This window comes from Vulpes vulpes, chromosome 9, assembly GCF_048418805.1.
Source record: "Vulpes vulpes isolate BD-2025 chromosome 9, VulVul3, whole genome shotgun sequence".
NCBI lineage: Eukaryota > Metazoa > Chordata > Mammalia > Carnivora > Canidae > Vulpes > Vulpes vulpes.
In genome coordinates, this window is record NC_132788.1 from 56,038,842 (window position 1) to 56,058,337 (window position 19,496).

General features: G+C 44.9%; 1 protein-coding gene across 2 annotated transcripts in view; it reads right to left on the reverse strand.

Annotated features, from left to right (window-relative positions):
* Positions 1–423: 423 nt before the first annotated feature.
* COPG1 (COPI coat complex subunit gamma 1) overlaps positions 424–19,496 on the reverse strand; it is a 28,862-nt gene continuing 9,789 nt past the window's right edge. The window contains exons 14-24 of one of the 2 annotated variants that reach the window (XM_025991578.2): positions 16,368–16,611; positions 14,892–14,967; positions 11,060–11,163; positions 10,457–10,582; positions 10,079–10,147; positions 6,392–6,534; positions 5,895–6,066; positions 5,088–5,185; positions 3,993–4,131; positions 3,570–3,668; positions 424–900 (exon numbers count right to left, since the gene is read on the reverse strand). In XM_025991578.2, coding sequence (XP_025847363.1) covers positions 770–900; positions 3,570–3,668; positions 3,993–4,131; positions 5,088–5,185; positions 5,895–6,066; positions 6,392–6,534; positions 10,079–10,147; positions 10,457–10,582; positions 11,060–11,163; positions 14,892–14,967; positions 16,368–16,611 — 1,401 coding nt within the window. In that variant the 3' untranslated portion in view covers positions 424–769. The remainder of the gene's footprint in view (positions 901–3,569; positions 3,669–3,992; positions 4,132–5,087; positions 5,186–5,894; positions 6,067–6,391; positions 6,535–10,078; positions 10,148–10,456; positions 10,583–11,059; positions 11,164–14,891; positions 14,968–16,367; positions 16,612–19,496) is intronic. The other variant, XM_025991579.2, reaches the window with a different exon arrangement.

Genomic DNA, 19,496 nt, shown 5'->3' on the forward strand with positions numbered 1-19,496 from the left:
ATAAACCAAGGCTTTCTGGTCTTCAGCCAACAGAGTGCTCTTAGAGAGGGGGCTGTTCTTCCTCTGTGTGTTCACAGAATTGGGCTGAATTGGGAGCAGACCAACCCCAGTGCGCATGTTAGGGAACACCCAAATTATCCATCCAACCCGGCTGAGGGCCCCATTCATAACCTAGAGAGGGAGCAATGGTCAGGATTGCAAGAACAGGTGCAACCTCAGTGCCTGCTGTCATCCTCTCCACAAACCTGCGCTGCTCCTGTTCCTGGGGCTTGAATGGAGAGGAGTGGAAACCGTCTGACCTCAAGTACAGCAGCCAAAAGGCTGTGTGTGTAAAGGGGATAGGTCAGGTGTTCCTGGGATGGGGCTCAGAAGGGGGAAGGGGAAAGTGGAGCCCTTAAGCATGAGTCTGCAGAGTAGCAGCCATTCAATAAATACATGCTGATTTATTTGTATGGATAAGATAGTTTTCTTGGGGATAAATTCAAGAGGAGGTGCGAGCATTTTATTCATTTGGGATGTCCTACCCTGACAAGAAGGGCAACAGGTTCTAGGACAAGCTAAAATCATCCCCTATTTAAAAAAAGGAAAAAAAAGTTACCCCCTAGCAGTCCTGCAGGGAAAAAAAATTTTTTTTTCCCCAGTGATTCCTAGTTGTTTTTGAATGCAGAGGCTTGGGAAAGAGTTTCCATTGGAATTCAGGATGAAGGCATGACTTCTGCGTAGTGTTGAGGGGAAAAGGGTAGGAGCAGGGCCCATGCAGTCTGGCCCCTTAGCCCACAGATGCCAAGATGATGTCTACTGGCAGCTCCTCTGAACTTCTGGCTGTCACCTGCATTGTTACTGTGTCCAAAAGCAGCAGTCTGGAGCGCACCAAGATATCATGACCTCCCCGGAACACACCTAGAGGAAAGAGAGAAGTACAGGTGTGTAAGGAAGAAGCTGCAGAGAGTGGGCTAAGGGTGGGATTTGTAGCAACTCATCAAGGCAGCTGTGATGCAGTGAAACGGGAGTGGGCCTGCAAACGGGAGTTGGGCTGAAATCCCTGAGATTTTATGCAAGTCACTTTACCTCTCTGAGCTACAGTATCCTCAACTATGAAGTAAAGGAGATAATTATACTGTTTTTTAAGCTTCTGCCAGGTGCAAATGAATTAATAAAACATACAAGGCTTTTACCTGGCATCACAGAGGCTCTCATGCATGTTGGCTAAATCTAAGAGCAAAGATGAAGGGACAGCCCCTCCATGACAAAACCACATCGCAGGTGTCTGCAAGACCCAGGGGACTAGGTTGCTTCAGTGTGGCCAGAAACAACCGCTTGGGGTCTATCAGCTGTGAGCAGGGCACTGAAGCAGAACTGCCTCCCAACCCTGTTTAGAAACACTCAGGAAAAAGGGATGCCTGAGTGGCTCAGCAGTTGAGCGCCTGCCTTCAGCCCAGGGCGTAAACCCAGAGTCCCGAGTCCCGGGATCTCTCTGCAGCTCTCATGAATAAATAAATAAAATCTTAAAAAAAGAGAAACAGGAAAAAAAGAAAATCTCCATTTCCTTTTGTTCAGTTTTAGGTGTGATAATTGTATTGCCCCCACTCCTTTAAACAAGGCATTATTATCTCTTAGAGAAATATACAGATATAGAGACATTTACATACAAAATGCTGTATCTGGAATTTTCTTTAAAATAACTGGGGATGGGACGCCTGGGTGGCTCAGCGGTTGTCTGTCTGCCTTCGGCTTAAGGCGTGATCTCAGGGTCCCAGGATCGAGTCCCATGTCAGGCTCCCTGCATGGAGCCTGCTTCTCCCTCTGCCTCTGTCTCTGCCTCTCTCTCTGTGTGTCTCTCATGAACAAATAAATAAATTTATTTATTAAAAAAATAATAAAAATAAAATAAAATAAACCGGGGATGGGGGATAGAGGGAGTGGCGGTATGGATGCTGTTAAGTTACTGAAACTGGAAGATGAGCACATGAGGGCTCATTATAGTATTCAATTTTTGTGTAAGTTTGAAAATTTCCATGTTGACTTCTTAAAATACCATTCCTATTAAAAAAAGACCAACCAACTCAGTAGAGAATTAGAGAAAGGATATGGAAATAATTCACAGAAAAAGAAATACAAATGGCACACATATTTGGGAAGAATGCTTAACTTCATTCAATATACAAGAAATATAAAATAAAAACTACAGGGACACCTGGGTGGCTCAGCCGTTGAGCATCTGCCTTTGGCTCAGGGTGTGATCCTGAAGACCTGGGATCAAGTCCCACATCGGGCACCCTGCATGGAGCCTGCTTCTCCCTCGGCCTATATGTTTGCCTTGCTCTGTGTGTCTCTCATGATAAAATAAAATAAAAACTACACTAAGATACCATTTTCCACCCAGACTGGCAAAGATCATTTGATAATGACCTGATAATATACTCTGTATATTACTGATTACTGTATTATACTGATAACATACTATGTTGTCCACAGTGTGGAAGGAAAGGCATACAGTTCCAATAGAAGGCAACTAGAAATTTTTATCAAAATGAGAAATGCGCTTTGACCCGGTAATGCCTTGGGAAGTTTATCCTATAGATAAACTTTATCCTATAGATAAAAGCCTATTCCCTCAGGGAATAGCAAAATAAAGTGTGTGTGTGTGCATGATTATTCACTGTAGCATTGTTTGTAATAGCATAAAGCCTGGAACAATCTATATATTTACCAATGCAGGCTGAAACTATAAAATATGGTACACCCATACAATGGAATATAAGGAAGCTACAAAAAAGTATGAAGATTTACTCTGGGATGATAAAAAAAAAGTCCTGGAGAAGAACAGTGCTAATATCTACACAATAATGCAGATATACTTCATGCCACTGGGCTGTATACCTGAACTTAAAATGGTAAATTTTACATTATGTACATTTTGCCACAATTAGAAAAAGAGGAAACTCTATGTATTTTTAAATATATTTTTCATGTAATCTCCACCCCCAATGTGAGGCTCAAACTTAGGACCCTGAGATCAAGAATCACATGCTCTACCGACTGAGCCAGCCAAGCATAGGAAAAGACAATATATATATTATTTACACGTAAACATCTGAGTTAAAATAGGAAATTGTGCATGTCAGTGTTTGTATCCATAAAATCACTGTTTAGTTTATAATAGCAACGCTGATCAGTCACCTGTCGGAAAGGAACTAGATAGATGACAGGCAGCAAGGGTCGGAGGATATTTCACTGCTGGGCTTTTTTTTACTTTGTGAATTTTTTTTTTGTGTTTTTAAAGATTTTATTTATTCTACAGAGTGAGAGAAAGCACAAGCAGGGGGAGTGTCAGGCTCCCCACTGAGCAGAGAGACGGACACAGGGCTCCATTCCAGGACCTTAAGATCATGACCTAAGTTGAACGCAGACGCTTAACCGACTGAGCCACCCAGGTGCCCCTTACTTTGTGAATCTTCAATGCTATAAATTTGAATCCCCATGTTCCCAGTGGGAGCCCTCAACCCAGGGTGCAGTAGCATGCAGACTGTAAACTACGTAGGCCCTTCCCACCTAGAAGTGTTGCTTACCAGCCAGGAGCAATGTGTGGGTGTTCTTGTTATCTGGCACTTTGTCTGACCTCTCACAAGGGTGCATTCCCAGGAATTTCACGATATTGCCCACAGCCTCTGTAGAGAGAAATCCCAGCATCATTAAGGCACATCTCATTTCTACCTTTGTGTCACCACCACTCCCCCATCCTCTAAGCCTGCTCTAAGGTGCGCTTTTAAAAATTTTATTTAGTAATCTCTACACCCAACGTGGGGCTCAAACTCATGACCCTGTGATCAAGAGTCACATGCTGTTCTATTGAGCCAGCCAGGCCCTCTCTAAGGGCCTTTTCATGAACTGCCATCCGAAGTATATACTCTCAACATGGCCCTGGGTTCCTGGGGGGCCAAGGCCAGGAGGAGTGAAAGGGGAGGACACATTTCAATAGCCAAGGATTTTACCTTCAAGTGTCTTGATAGTAGACAAGGTGAATGTTTCCTCCTTCTCAAACTCATCCCCTACCTCATCCCAGGCTGCTTCAAAGTTCAGTTTCATGACCTTTTGGATGTGATCAGCAACAGTGATTTCCAGATCTTCCAGCTGTGGAGATGGAGGTGGAAGTTAGGCATACACCTCCAGGGGAATGGGTTCCTGTTCTGCACACCTGTGGGGCATCTGCTCTGCACTCACTGCTCATCCCTTTCTGCAACGCATTGGGCAAGTGCTCACTAGACACAGAGCACTGTGCTTGGCTCTGTGGACATACAGTAACTGGACTTTCCTTCAGGTGCTCACAGCTAAGTGGTGTCCTTTCAACAGAAATGCCCTGACCCGAGTGCTCACCTTAGGATGTCAGCTGCAAGGTCACGTCCCTTTGGAAGCCTGCCTAGAGTCAGTGCCTTAAGGATCCAAAGGTCTGCCTTCTACGGCTCGGACACTTCTGACTCATCAGATCCCACCCTCTGCCTCAGAATCTCTGAGCCTGACACATATTAACCCCCAACCTTGGACTGAGAGAGCACATAAAGGTTCCCCATTCACCCAGCCACCAGCTCTTCACTGAGCCCCTACTCTTGGGGATGTTTGTTTCAGGTGTGTGTAAGTAGGACTCAGCTCCCACAGCAGAAGCAATCCTCAGGCCCAGTTCTCCCAAGGAGCTCACTTGATCCTAGGGCAATTCCTGCTCTTAGGGTTACTGCTGGCTTCGGGAGGTCCCCTTAACAATGGCCCCCGTGTGACAATGTCAATTATATTCCACAGTGACTGTCCCTCTAGTCATGAGGAGCTGGAACAATTTGCATCACCAGATTGAGTCTGCCCTCAGATGGTACTGAACCACACTGCCCCACGGTCAAACCCCAGAGCGATCCTGCACTCAGCTCATCCAAGCTCATAAAAGTGGAATTAGACGTCCTTTGAGTGCATGAAAGGACTACTCAACAGATGCAAACCAATCCAACTTCTCTAGAAAGCTTGAAGTCTCATTGTTAGCTCCTGGAAGGGGCTGCTCTGCAACCTTAGGCACAAAATTGAGCCTCCCAACACTAGCTTCTTACCACATATTCATCTTCATAGCCTTCATCATCAGTCTCCCCAGTGGTGGGGTCACAGTCCTTGACAGTGAACTTCATCATGCAGCTGAATGTGCAGGCCACTGCAGGGAAGAAAGGCTGGGTGGTCAGGTTGGCCCTAGTCCCTACAGGGGATAAGCTCCTCCATAGGGCAGGTGGCCATGGCCTATTCCCCAGGCCTGTGTTATATTATCAATAGCAGCAACCCCACACAAAATAGTCATCCAACCCCACAAATTTGGACAGAAGATACCACCTTGTGGAAGAGTGGAAGAGTTAAGTCATGGGTCTGAGGAGCCCCCTCAGAGGGAAGGAAGAAAGAAGAAAGCAGGGGTGCTTGCAGGATGGCTAAGTCCATGCCAGTCACATGTCCAACGTCCAAGGTCTGGAAAAAGACGCTGGTGGGTCCCTTGGAAGGAGTGGAGCTGGGGTGTTTGAGTCTTTGTGCCTATCTTTGTACTCTCATGGTAAAATGAAAAAGTACAAGTTGAGAACCAGAGAGACCTGGGTTCTGCCTCTTGCCAGCCACAGGAACTCAGGCAAGTCCTTTACCCTGAGTCTCATCTAGGAATAGGGAGAGCAGTACTTATCCCCTTAGGAGACTATGAGGGTGAAATGGGATGATGTAGGACAAGTTCCCAGGACTCAGCCTTTCTTCTTCTTTTCCTCAAGACTGAAGTCAAGGAGTTGAAGCTCTCAGAGGAGACAAATGGCTGGTGTACATCTGGCCCACACCATCTGGATCCCCAGGGTTCTCACATGGTCCAGGGTGATTTCTGGAGAGGGGCTCACCAGCTGTGGGGTCTTCCTTGGGCAGTGCCACCAATGTGTAGCAGGTCCCAGGCTGGTTGTAGGGTAGGCTTCGGGCAGGCACGTAAGAGACCACCTCATAGGCTTCAGTGGGCTCCATCTGCACTGTGACGTTCTCCAAGGTCTGGTCGTTGAGTGTGTTTGTGCAGTCAAACTGAACCAGGGAGGAGAGGGGTTGCTAAGAGACTGCTCTAGGTCTAAGCCCTGCTGTAGAGGAACAGCCCAGAGATCCTAACCCACCCCATGAGCCAAACTAATTCCTATCCCAGTACCTCTGCACAGACTCCCTGTCCCCATGCTAACTCATAAGAGCCAGAGAAGTCCTGGGTCAAGGCTGCAAGATACATACCAGCTGGTGACAGAACCTATCATTAAATTGGGCTCCTGACCAAATCAGTGTGGGACCCTATAGGACCTGTCGCACTTAAGACCGCTCCCTAGGCCCAAGCCCCAGCACGGCCTCGGCACTCCCTGCTCACCTGGAACACCATGTGATCAGTGAAGGTGTGTTTGGTGCAGCGGATGACATACTCTGTCTCTGATTCAGTGAGGGCCACAGGCTCAGGCGAAGACTTGAAGAGGGGCCCCAGCCCATGGAACTCTGGCACTGCCGCCAACTGCTCTGAAAGCCACAGGCCACAAATTCACTCAGCCTTTTAATTCCCAAACCAACCTGTGATGGTTTCTAATACATGCTCATGGCCAACTCTCCAGGTCTTTCACCCTACTGAGATGGATGCATATGTATACACGACGGGTTACTCACTATTTCCCAAATATACCAATACATTTTCTCCTCTTGCTAACAAAAGACCTCAGCCACAGAAAACTGACTGAGAGACCCCAATGTCTGAGGCCTAATCCATTTGGAGACTCCTACAACTTTAGAAGCTCAGCAAGAGTTCTTAAAAGGAAAACTCTGGGCAGCCTGGGTGGCTCAGCAGTTTAGCGCCGCCTTCAGCCCAGAGTGTGATCCTGGAGACCTGGGATTGAGTCCCACATCGGGCTCCCTGCATGGAGCCTGCCCCTCTCTCTCTGTGTGTTCCTGGTGAATAAATAAAATCTTAAAAAAAAAAAAAAAAAAAAAGAAAAACTATAAAGACGAGATGAATGATGTTATAGCCACAGAATCAGGCAAAAGAACAAACTGGTCCTATACATTTGTCAGTTAAGATAAACTGGCCAGTAATGAGATGTTTCAGATTCAGACTTGTAGAAAACCTCACTTCAAGTGGTCTTGGGCACCTGGTAAAGCCTATCCCTACACCCCAGAGCCTGCTTCCAGCACTGGTGTGGGTCTTCTGGCCTACAGGCCCACATCTGGCAGCAGTCTGCACACCATGTTTGTCTATGATGACTGTGCCTACTGCTCTCTTCCCTGTTCTACAGTAGGGGCATTGTTTCTCAAAGTATGGTCATGGATCACTGGTGTCAAGAGTTATCTAAGGGTTGTGACTTGTCAAAAACTCAGATTCTTGGCCCATCATAAATATGCTCTGGCTCTGGGATTCAGGAATCTCATTTCTAAGAAATTTTCTCAGATGTTTCTGATGTACACTAGTATGTGTAGACCACTGCCCTAAGATTTTTAACTTGTCTTCCCAATTAAGTTGAACTCTATAAGGACAGGAATTGTGGCAAGGCCAGGGATCTGATTATTTTGCCCTGAACTTAGTAGGTACTCAATTCATGTTTCATGGGTAGAAACAAAAAAAGTAGGCATTATTATTATTTTTTGCTTTCTCTTTGTGACTGCTTCAGTCCTCTGCCACCTGCAGGACTGCATCTGATGAATGTGCAGGCAGTAAAAAGCCCAGAAAGAGCCAGCCTAGATATCAGCGGGCACTTTTGGGCCATCATGATCATGAGCTACTACAGTGCTTTTTCTGTGGGAATTTACTTCTTGGAGCACCATGTTTCTACACCTGACACTTAACTAACCCAGGGGATTCTATAGAAGCTATCAGTTAACACTGAGTGTCTGATTCTTCACCAATAAAATAGATTTAACAATCTTGGTCACAGTATTGTTGTAAAGATAAATGAAGCAATACATATCAGGATCTAGCAAAATTCCTAGAACTGAACTGATCAATAAACGTTAGGCTTCGGAAGACTGTTTAAAGATGAAATTCACAGCCCCTTAGAGATTCAGAAGGAGTCTTCCTTCGAAGGTATGTCAGAATGGTGGCCCCAAGATGTACACAGGCTAACTCCCAGAACCTGTAAATACGTTACATCACATGGTAAAAGCGATTTTGCAGATGCGATTAAGTTGGATTTTTGAGAAGGCGAGATTATCCTGGATTATCTGGGTGGGCCCAAAGTAATCACAAGGATCCTTATGAGAAGGAGGCAAAAGGCTCAGAGTCAGATTTGCTGACTGTGAAGGTGCTGGCTATGAAGGTGAAGGAAGGGATCATCAGGAGAGCAATGAAGGAGGCCTCCAGAAACTAGAAAAAGCAAAGACACGATTCTCCCCTAAAGCCTCCAGAGGGAGCTCAACAATACCAACACAGTGAAACCCATTTTAGACCTCTACTCTCAGAATTGTAAGATAATAAATTTGTGTGGTGCTAAGCCACTAAGCTTGTGGTGATTTGTGGTAACAGCATGGAGAAGGTAATACAGAAGGAAAAATTCTGTTAGAGTGGTCCCAGTTAGTTCCAGATCCTAGTTTTGCTGAATTTGAAAGGTAAATTGATAGAAGATAGGATTCTCGAATGGAATGGAAAAGGGGGGGATTTAATTAAACAATAATTGGGAACTGACCGTGAGGAAGAAAGGTACTGTTCTAAGTGCCATGATAGAGCATATAAAAGACAAAACCTGTGAAGAACCATATAGAACTAATTAAGAGAAGACAGAAGAGCTGGAATACAAGAGATGAGCATAGGAGATCCTTCAAGAAGAAAGAGGGGCACATGTTAGACCCTGAAGGTGGGAATTCAGTAGATAATATGGTATGGCAATTAGATACACAGCCTCTACCCTTAAATAGATGCAAGACCAGAGAGATAGATAAATATCTAAATAAAACCTTTCCAGACAATGTGGACTTAAAAGTCTCTGGAATCCAAGAAAAAATACTAGGGTCTTTGGACCCCAACTATACTGAATTTGACCTCTGGTACCAGCCTGGGCTCCAGGCACCCAAGCTCTCAGAACCAAGGCCAAGTGGTAGCCTTGAGCCAGTCTGATGTGAATCTTAATTCCAACCCCTCTACTTTCTTGCTAATGCAACTTTAGGCATATCACTTTCTCTCTCTGAACTTCCAATTCCTCCAATACTAAATGGACCCAATACCTTACAACTGAGGATTAAATGTGCTGTCTAGGGTACCCTCAGGGCCCAGCACTCCAGAATAAGAACTGTTGTTGATGGGAGTCTGGGTGACTCAGTCAGTTAAGCATCTGCTTTCTTTCTTTCTTTTCTTTTTCTTCTTTCTTTTTCTTCTTTCTTTCTTTCTTTTCTTTCTTTCTTTCTTTCTTTCTTTTCTTTCTCTCTCTCTCTCTTTCTTTTCTTAAGATTTTATTTATTTATTCATGAGAGACACACACAGAGAGAGGCAGAGACAACACAGGCAGAGAGAGAAGCAGCCTCCATGCAGGGAGCCTGACGTGGGACTCCATCCTGGGACTCCAGGATCATGCCCTGGGCTGAAGGCAGGTACCTAACCACTGAGCCACCCAGGAATCCCAAGCATCTGCTTTCGGCTTAGTCATGATCCTAAGTTCCTGGGATCAAGCCCAGCACTGGGCTCCCTGCTCAGCAGGGAGTCTGCTTCTCCCTCTGTCCTTCCCCACTCACGCTCTCTCTCTCAAATTAAGAAGTAAAGGGATCCCTGGGTGGCTCAGCGGTTTGGTGCCTGCCTTTGGCCCAGGGCGTGATCCTGGAGTCCTGGGATCGAGTCCCATGTCGGGCTCCCGGCATGGAGCCTGCTTCTCCCTCCTCCTGTGTCTCTGCCTCTCTCTAAGTCTATCATAAATCAATAAATAAATCTTAAAAAAAAAAAAAAGAAGTAAAATCTTAAAAAAAAAAAAAAAAAAAGAGTAAGAACTGTTGTTGATTGAGTCTCTTCTAATTTCCCTGAGGAGATAAACTACCCTAAAGCTGAGGAGACCAAGCCCAGGTCCTAAGAGCCCCACCAAGCACTGCTACTCACCCTGGAAGATCTCTTGCCGGGTAGCTGCCACTTTCTCAGGCTGCTTGGCGGCTGTGATGGGGGTGCTTTCTGCAGGAGCAAACAAACATTGTGACCAACAACTCCAGTAATGGGGCATGTTGACCACAGAACTGTTACTTAGGGATTATAACTTCCAACCCCCCTGACAGAGTGTGAACATGTAAGAGTACAGAACAGGTGAGAAAGAGTGTATGCATGTGTCTCTATGTCCTGGAGCCAGACGTAGAAAGGATTATTCCATCCTTTTGGTATAAGCACCCCCATCCTGACTAGGTTTAGTGGCTTCAGGGCCCATGCAGACCTTCCCACAGAACTTTGGACCTGACAGCCTCTGAAAGGAGCACAGATATTACTTACCTGTTCTCTGCTCTGCCATTGGCGTGGTGGCCAGGGGCACAGACTTGAGGTCAAAAGGTTTTTCTGATGGTTCTAGAGTATACTGCTGCAGAGCTCTCTCCAGACCAGGGATGGAAACTGTCAGACCTAGAAGCCAGTGGGAGACAGACATGCCTGCATACATGACAGAACAAGCACCTGGAATCCCCCACAAAAGACTGAGACCCAGGAGTCTAGGTTTTATGACCCTAGACCACTGAGAAAACCACTTAAAACCCTCTAGGCCTCCACTTTCTCATCTAGATCCTTCTTCACACGGCTGGTATGGGGATAAATGTACATAGAAGAGTGACTTATACAGAGTAGAGTACTATGCAAAGAGAGATTTTTATTAATGACTAGTGTTTCAATTCACCGAGCTGTTTCCACCCACATTGGTGAGAACCACAAGATTGTAGGTCTCCTGAGGTTAGTGATACCATGAAGCTGCCATGCAAGTCTAGCCGAAAGTGTCTTGCCTCAGGCTTCCCCTCCCCAGTGAGGATCAGGTGCACCTGCTCTGGAATAGTGAGAAGGGCCACAGCTCTGGGATGGGGCCAAGTCAAAGGAGCCGGTGAGACTCACCATTTAGGATATACCCTGCATTGAGGGCCTTCTGCTTCTGCTCCAGGACATTGAGATAGAAGGTGGCTCGGTCCCTTACTTCATTGTCATCATCCATCACACACCTGCAGTCAGAACACACAGTTTCCCTGGCTGGGGCCCCACAGGGGTAGCAGGAGGGATACGGGAAGCCTTCATCAGAGGCCAGTCAGAAGAAGCAAGTCTCCTAAAGCTTAGTCCCTAGATGTGCAATCCAGGCATGAAAAGCACAGAGGAGCCTATGATATTCTAACTACCTAAGGGGTGGCCATATTCATATTCCCTGGACCCCCTCCCTGAAGTCCATCCAGTGAAGAAGGCAATCTCCTATATCCAGCAGCATGTGTCAAAAAACAATTTTTTTGTTTATTTTTTTATTGGAGTTTGATTTGCCAACATATAGCATAACACCCAGTGCTCATCCTGTCAAGTGCTCCCCTCAGTGCCCGTCACCCAGTCACCCCATTCCTCCTGCCCACCTCCCCTTACACTACCCCTTGTTCATTTCCCAGAGTCAGGAGTCTCTCCTGTTGTCACCCTCTCTGATATTTCCCACTCATTTTCTCTCCTTTTCCCTATAATCCCTTTCACTATTTTTTATATTTCCTGTATGAGTGAAACCATAGTTTGTCCTTCTCCGATTGATTTACTTCACTCAGCACAATACCCTCCAGTTCCATCCACTTGCAGCAAATGGTGGGTATTTATCATTTCTTTTTTTTTTTTAAAAAGATTTTATTTATTCATAGACACACAGAGAGAGGCAGAGACACAGGCAGAGGGAGAAGCAGGCTCCATGCAGGGAGCCCGATGTGGGACTCGATCCCAGGTCTCCAGGATCACACCCTAGGCTGCAGGCGGCGCCAAACCGCTGCGCCACCAGGGCTGCCCTATTTGTCATTTCTAATGGCTGAGTAATATTCCACCATATACACAGACCACAATTTTCTTTATCCATTCATCTTTCGATGGGCACTGAGGCTCCTTCCACAGTTTGGCTATTTTGGACATTGCTGCTATGAACATTGGGTGCAGGTGTCTCGGTCTTTCACTGCATCTGTATCTTTGGGGTAAACCCCCAGCAGTGCAATGCTGGGTCACAGGGCAGCTCTATTTTTAACTCTTTGAGGTACCTCCCACACTGTTTTCCAGAGTGGCTGTACCAGTTCACATTCCCACCAACAGTGCAAGAGGGTTCCCCTTTCTTCACATCCTCTCCAACATTTGTTTCCTGCTTGTTAATTTTCACCATTCTCAATGGTGTGAGGTGGTATCTCATTGTGGTTTTGATTTGTATTTTCCTGATGGCAAGTGATGTGGAGCATTTTCTCATGTGTTTTTGGCCATGTTTTTGTCTTCTTTGGTGAAATTTCTGTTCATGTCTTTTGCCCATTTCATGATTCCACCCTCACCACTGCTTTTCAACATAGTACTAGAAGTCCTAGCCTCAGCAATCAGACAACAAAAAGAAATAAAAGGCATTCAAATTGGCAAAGAAGAAGTCAAACTCTCCCTTTTCGCAGATGACATGATACTGTACACAGAAAACCCAAAAGACTCCACCCCAAGATTGCTAGAACTCATACAGCAATTTGGCAATGTGGCAGGAAACAAAATCAAGGCCCAGAAATCAGTGGCAGTTCTATACACTAACAATGAGACTGAAGTAAGAGAAATGAAGGAGTCAATCCCATTTACAGCTGTACCCAAAATCATAAGATACCAAGGAATAAACCTAACCAAAGAGATAAAGGATCTATACCCTAAAAACTACAGAACACTTCTGAAAGAAACTGAGGAAGACACAAAGAGATGGAGAAATATTCCATGCTCATGGATTGGAAGAATTAATGTTGTGAAAATGTCAATGCTACCCAGGACAATTTACACGTTCAATGCAATCCCTACCCAAATACCATGGACTTTTTTCAGAGAGTTGGAACAAATCATCTTAAGATTTGTGTGGAATCAGAAAAGACCTTGAATAGCCAGGGAAATATTAAAAAAGAAAACCAGAGTCGAGGGCATCACAATGCCGGGTTTCAAGTTGTACTACAAAGCTGTGATCCACCAAGACAGTGTGGTACTGACACAAAAACAGATACATAGATCAATGGAACAGAAGAGAGAACCCAGAAATGAGCCCTCAACACTATGGTTCACTAATATTCGACAAAGGAGGAAAGACTATCCACTGGAAAAAGGACAGCCTCTTCAATAAATGGTGTTGGGAAAATTGGACAGCCATGTGCAGAAGAATGAAACTGGATCATTCTCTTACAATATACACAAAGATAAACTCAAAATAGATGAAAGTTCTAAATGTGAGACATGAATTCATCAAAATCCTAGAGGAGAACACAGGCAACACCCTTTTTGAACTTGGCCACAGCAACGTCTTGCAAGATACATCTAGGAAAGCAAGGGAAACAAAAGCAAAAATGAACTATTGGGACTTCATCAAGATAAAAAGCTTCTGCACAGCAAAGAAACAGTCAACAAAACTAAAAGACAACCTACAGAATGGGAGAAGGTATCCACAAATGACATATCAGATAAAGGGCTAGTATCCAAGATCTATAAAGAACTTATCAGGGGCAGCCCCGGTGGTCTAGCGGTTTAGCGCCACCTTCAGCCCAGGGTGTGATGCTGGAGACCCGGGGTCGAGTCCCAGGTAGGGCTCCCTGCGTGGAGCCTGCTTCTCCCTCTGCCTGTCTATGCCTCTCTCTGTCTCTCATAAATAAATAAAATCTTAAAAAAAAAAAAAGAACTTATTAAACTCAACGGCAAAGAAACAAACAATCCAATCATGAAATGGGCAAAAGACATGAAAACAGAATTTAGTATGACCCAACAATTCCCCCTCCTGGGTGAATTCTCTTGAGAACTGACAACACAGGTCACACAGAAACTTGTACATGAATGTTCACCACAGCATTATTCACAAGAACTAAAAAATGGGAAGAACCCAAATGTCTGTCAATTTGATGAAGAGCTAAAATGTGGTCTACCTGTACAATGAATTCTTTGGCCATAAAAAGGAATGAGGTACTGGTACATGTTACAGCATGAATGAACCTTGGTAAAAAAACACTGTGGAGAAGCCAAACACATGAAAGCCCACAGATTAAATGATTCCATTTCATGAAATGACCAGAATGAGCAAATCCATAGAGATAAAAAGTAGATTAGTGGTTGTCTGGGGTTGAGTAGGGAGGGTGCTGAGGGGAGGGCAAAGTGACAAGTAATGGATATAGGGTTTCTTTTCTTTCTATCTCCACCCTCACCAGCTAACCAGCAAAACAGCCAAGCAGGTACAATTGAAAACAGCCTCATCAAACTTCATATATTGCAAAAAACCCACGGAGACCAAGGAGTCTTAATGCTAGGAACACACATCCACAGAAAATACTACCCTAGTACAACATTTAGTCTGCCGTATAAGCACCATGGATATAGGGTTCCTACTGGGGATGACAGAAATGTTTTAAACTTAGATTACGGTGATGGTTACACAGCTCTGTGAATATAATAAAAAACATCACATTACACATTTTGAGTTGGTGAACTTTATGGCTTGCAAAACATATGTCAATAAAGCTGTTTTTAAAAAAGACTCACCTCGGGGATCCCTGGGTGGCGCAGCGGTTTGGCGCCTGCCTTTGGCCCAGGGCGCGATCCTGGAGACCCGGGATCGAATCCCACATCAGGCTCCCGGTGCATGGAGCCTGCTTCTCCCTCTGCCTGTGTCTCTGCCTCTCTCTCTCTCTCTGTGACTATCATAAATAAAAAAAAAAAAAAAAAAAAGACTCACCTCTTCAGCAACACCAAGATACTGGGTAACATCTCTTCATTCTGGGCTCCAAACTTGGCCAGAGCACTCACAGCACCTGTGTTTATGAAGCAACTATGATTTATTTAACATACCTGACAGCTCATAGCTCGGACACTTCCAGCACTTGGAACAGGTGTTTGAGCAGAAGAGCCCCAGAGCTTATAAGCAGTCCTGAGCATGGAGGCCCAAATCTGCCACCATTGCAATGACTGGTCTTGGACGGACCTTCACTGGGCCTCAGCTCCCTCATCTGTTTCATGGAGAAGGCAGCCCCAATCTTGGGTTTCAGGAGCCATTTTGGCATTAACGGAGATGAGGCCACAGAAGCTAGCCACACACAGGTTGCTCAGCTTCTATACACAAATGGCCTCAATTTGTAGTTATTAACCTTTGGATTAACGTATGAAAATGAATTATTATTAATGAATATCAATCGCTGAAACTGGAAAGATCTGTCCAGTGGGGGCATGAGAAGACAGTAAATTTGAAATAAAGAATATGATGGCGGGACACCTGGGTGGCTCAGCGGTTGAGCATCTGTCTTCACCTTAGGTCATGATCCTGGGGTCCTAGGATCGGGTCCCACATCAGGCTCCCTGCATGAAGCCTGCTTCTCCCTCTGCCTCTGTCTCTGCCTTTCTCTCTCTCTGTGTGTCTCTCATGAATAAATTAATAAAATCTTAAAAAAAGAGAAAAATATGATGGATGCATATTGAATTGTATAGTCATTTAAAAGAGTGCGTTTTGGGGTGCCTGGGTGGCTCAGTTGGTTAACCACCTGACTCTCAATTTTGGCTCAGGTCATGATCTCAGGGTTGTGAGAGAGAGCCCTGCATCAGGCTCTGCACTGGGTATGGAGCTTGTTTAAGTTTCTCTCTCCTCTTTCCCCTGCTCCTTCTCTTAATAAAAAAATAAATAAAAAAATAGTGAATTTTATAGTCTGTGATTTATATCTCAACAAAGCTACAGTTTTTAAAAAAGCTAACCAAAAAACAGCAAGAAATAAAAGAAAGTTAAACACCAACATGTAGTCAAAGTTAAAAACCAAAAATCAGTAACATAAATCAGAGAGCAAAAGAACCATCCAACTTGGTCATACCCAAGCATCTGAGGTTATAAATCATGGAGCTTGTGAGGCAAGAACACAGAGTGCCTGTGGGCTGGGGCTTAGGTCCCTTCAGCAGGCCATTTGCTCAAGCAGCAGCTAAGAGCCCCAGTTTGGGGAGTGCCTGGGTGGCTCCGTCAGTTAAGCATCTGCCTCCCATTCAGGTCGTGGTCTTGGGGTCCTGGGATCTAGCCCCGCATCGGGCTCCCTGCTCAGCAGGGAGTCTGCTTTTCCCTCTCTGACTCTCCCCCCTGCTTGTGCTTCTCTCACAGTCTCTTTCAATGATTAAATTAAAAAATCTTAAAAAAAAAAAAAAAAAAAGCCCCAGTTCAGCACCAGCTCAGACCCACCTGCCCGGACCTCCTCATGCTCCAAAACTACACGGTTATAGATGAAGCGGATATACTTGGAAGGGTTGTTGGTCTTGGGTCCCTCCTGCCCTAGAAGATGCAGGATGCGGGTGGCCAGCACGGTGAACTCGCAGTCCTCGATGAACTCGCACAGGTGTGACAGCCCCGTCTCCTTGCTCTCTGTGTTCTCCTCAATGATGCTGATGATGCAATCCACGATGGCCCGCTTGTACTCAAAGCCACCCTGCAATGGGAGGGGTTGAGCTGAGCAAGAAGGTTGCTCTTTTCAGAAATGAGCTATGAGGCCCAGCACCTAACCAGGACGAAGGACAGTGGTCCCAACACAGAACCTGGTCAAGGGAGACCAGGGACCTGGCTTATATTCTGTGTAAAATATAAGGCTTGGACTGAATGCATGCTGGGGCCCTTGCAAATCTAATAGTAGATCATTTAATAGAAATATTTTGGGTCTCGCTTTTCTTCCCAACTTTGAAGTAAAAGGCAGACTGGGTGGTACAGATGCTATGGAAAACAGTACAGGAGTTCCTCAAAAAATTTTACAAAACAGAATTACCATATGATCTGGCACTGCCACTTCTGGGTATATATTCAAAAGAATAGAAAGCAGGGTCTCAAAAAGATAGCTGAACATCCCTGTTCATAATTGCCAAAAGGTGAAAGCAGCCAAAGTGCCCCTCAATAGATGAATGAACAAAATGTGGTCAATCCATAAAATAAATGTATTATTCAGCCATAAAAGGAAAGAAATTCTCCTATGTCCTACAACATGGATGAAACTCAATGACATTTATGCTATGTGAAATATATCAGTCACAAGAAAACAAATAGCATATGATTCTATTTACGTGAAATACCTAGAGTAATCAAACTTATAGAGACAAAGAACGGTGGTATCTGGAGATTGTAGGCAGAGGGAAATAGGAAGTTATTGTTTAACAGGCTCTGAGGTTCAGTTTTACAAGATGAAAAAGTTACAGAGATTAGCTCTACAACAATGTGAATATATAACAATATCGACGCATAGACTTAAAAGGTTAAGATGGTAAATTTAATGTCATATGCATTTTACCACAATCAAAACAAAACCAGAGGCACCTGGGTGGCTCAGGGGTTGAGCGTCTGCCTTTGGCTCAGGTTCTGATCCCAAGGGTCCTGGGATCCCATCCCGATGAGGCTTCCTGCAGGGAGCCTGCTTCCCCCATGCCTATGTCTCTGCCTTGCTCTGTGTTTCTCATGAATAAATAAAATCTTAAAAATAAATAAATAAATAAAACAAAGACAAACAGAATGGGGCAGCAGAGATCCAGAAGATCCCAGACCAAATCTGTGCCCTGTGACTTACAGACTTTAATGACTGAGGTAGCAACCAAGATGCCCACAGGTGCAGGCACATAATCTGGCAACAGAAATGCAGTGGATACGAGTGGTAAGGCACTGGACAGTGCCCATCCCACCTAAAAAGGGAAATCACCACTCGACCCAGTGTTGCCAGATGTTCCAAATTTGGCAGAAGAAACTAGAAATCTGTCGTGCAGGTGCTGGTGGCTGTTTTCCTGATTTGTAAAGAACGGCCACTAACTTGAAATGTTTAAAACTTTGTACAATCCAAGTAAATTTGGCCATGGGTCAAATCTAGCCCCTGTTCTCAGATTAGTTTGCTGTATGGCTGTGAGTTACTTTCCTTGTCCGAACCTCAGGCATATTCGTAATCAGGACCATCAGTGTACTTAGTTCACAGATTATTGTGAAGGGTAAGATGCTATTTGTATGCTGTTTTATTTCAGTGAGGCGGTTATTTGAGAAAGCGCACTATAAACCTTCAAACACTGTTTTCGGTAACAGTTTCACAGCCAGGCAAGCAGTGAAGGGGTGGGGGGAGGGCAGCAAGAAGCTCAGACTAACTGCATCAAGGCTTCGCTGGCAGCTGCTCTGATTAGTGAATGGACATACCCCTGTGCACAAGCAGCAGATCCATTTCTAGAACACAAGGTTTCAGTGTCTGACTGCTGCACCCTAATGAATGAAGTCTTACATTTTACTGATATTTGGAACCATGAATTTTTCTGGGAGGAAAGGAGGTATGGGGAAAAACCATGGACTCTGGAGCCAGATACATCTTGGTTCAGATTTTGGCTCAGACACTGATTGGGCAGGTGACCACAGGCAGGTCACTTCACCTGAGTCTCAGATCCCTGATTTTTTTTTTTTTTTAAGATTTTATTTATTTATTTATTAGAGAAAGAGAGAGAGAAAAAGAGAGAGAGAGAGGTTGAGAGAGGCAGACAGACAGAGGGAAAAGCAGGCTCCATGCAAGGAGCCTGACGTGGGACTCATTCCCGGGGCCTCCAGGATCACGCCCTGGGCTGAAGGCGGCGCTAAACCGCTAAGCCACCGGGGCTGCCCAGATCACTGATTTTTAAAGGGAGGAAATGATGTCTGTTGACAAGGCCTGTTATGAAGATCACAAGGTTGTATACGCTGTGTGGTATCTCCAAAGTGTTGGACCCATTAGCTAAAAACTCCCTAAGTATTAGCACCCTCCTCCCCTCTAATATTGCAAGAATCCCAAAGATACCCAAGGCAAGGGCTCCTCACCTGCCTTGTTCCAAGGGCCACTTTGGGCTAGGGTAAAGGGGCACTAGATATCTGGGGACCAATTCTACTCTAAAGCCCTTTGCTTCTGCTCCTCTGAATTTAACTGGTTTTGTTGACACACCCAAGGAAGGCAGTGTAAGTGAATCACAAACTTACATCAAAAACAAAAATAGAACCCAATGTTACATTATTAGCATTAATTTCAGAAGAAACCACCCCTGGAGCTCTTGGAATGCCCAGAAAATTTCTATACTAGACACCAGTGAACACAGGTTTTCCTGACTCTGGCATAAGCATTGCCACAGGGCATCTGCTGTGTCTTTAAAGCCAGGGTGGTGAGTCATTACTTATTACTGTAATTACTAGCAATTGGTATGTTTATACCATAGTTCATGAGGAGTATAAAGGCCACAAGCACCAGGAAATCTACCTGGTTAATAGGTTGATCTGGGTACCCCCCAAGAAGAGGACCTTGGTTCCAAATTCAGCATGGAATTAGCAGCCAGGTCACTC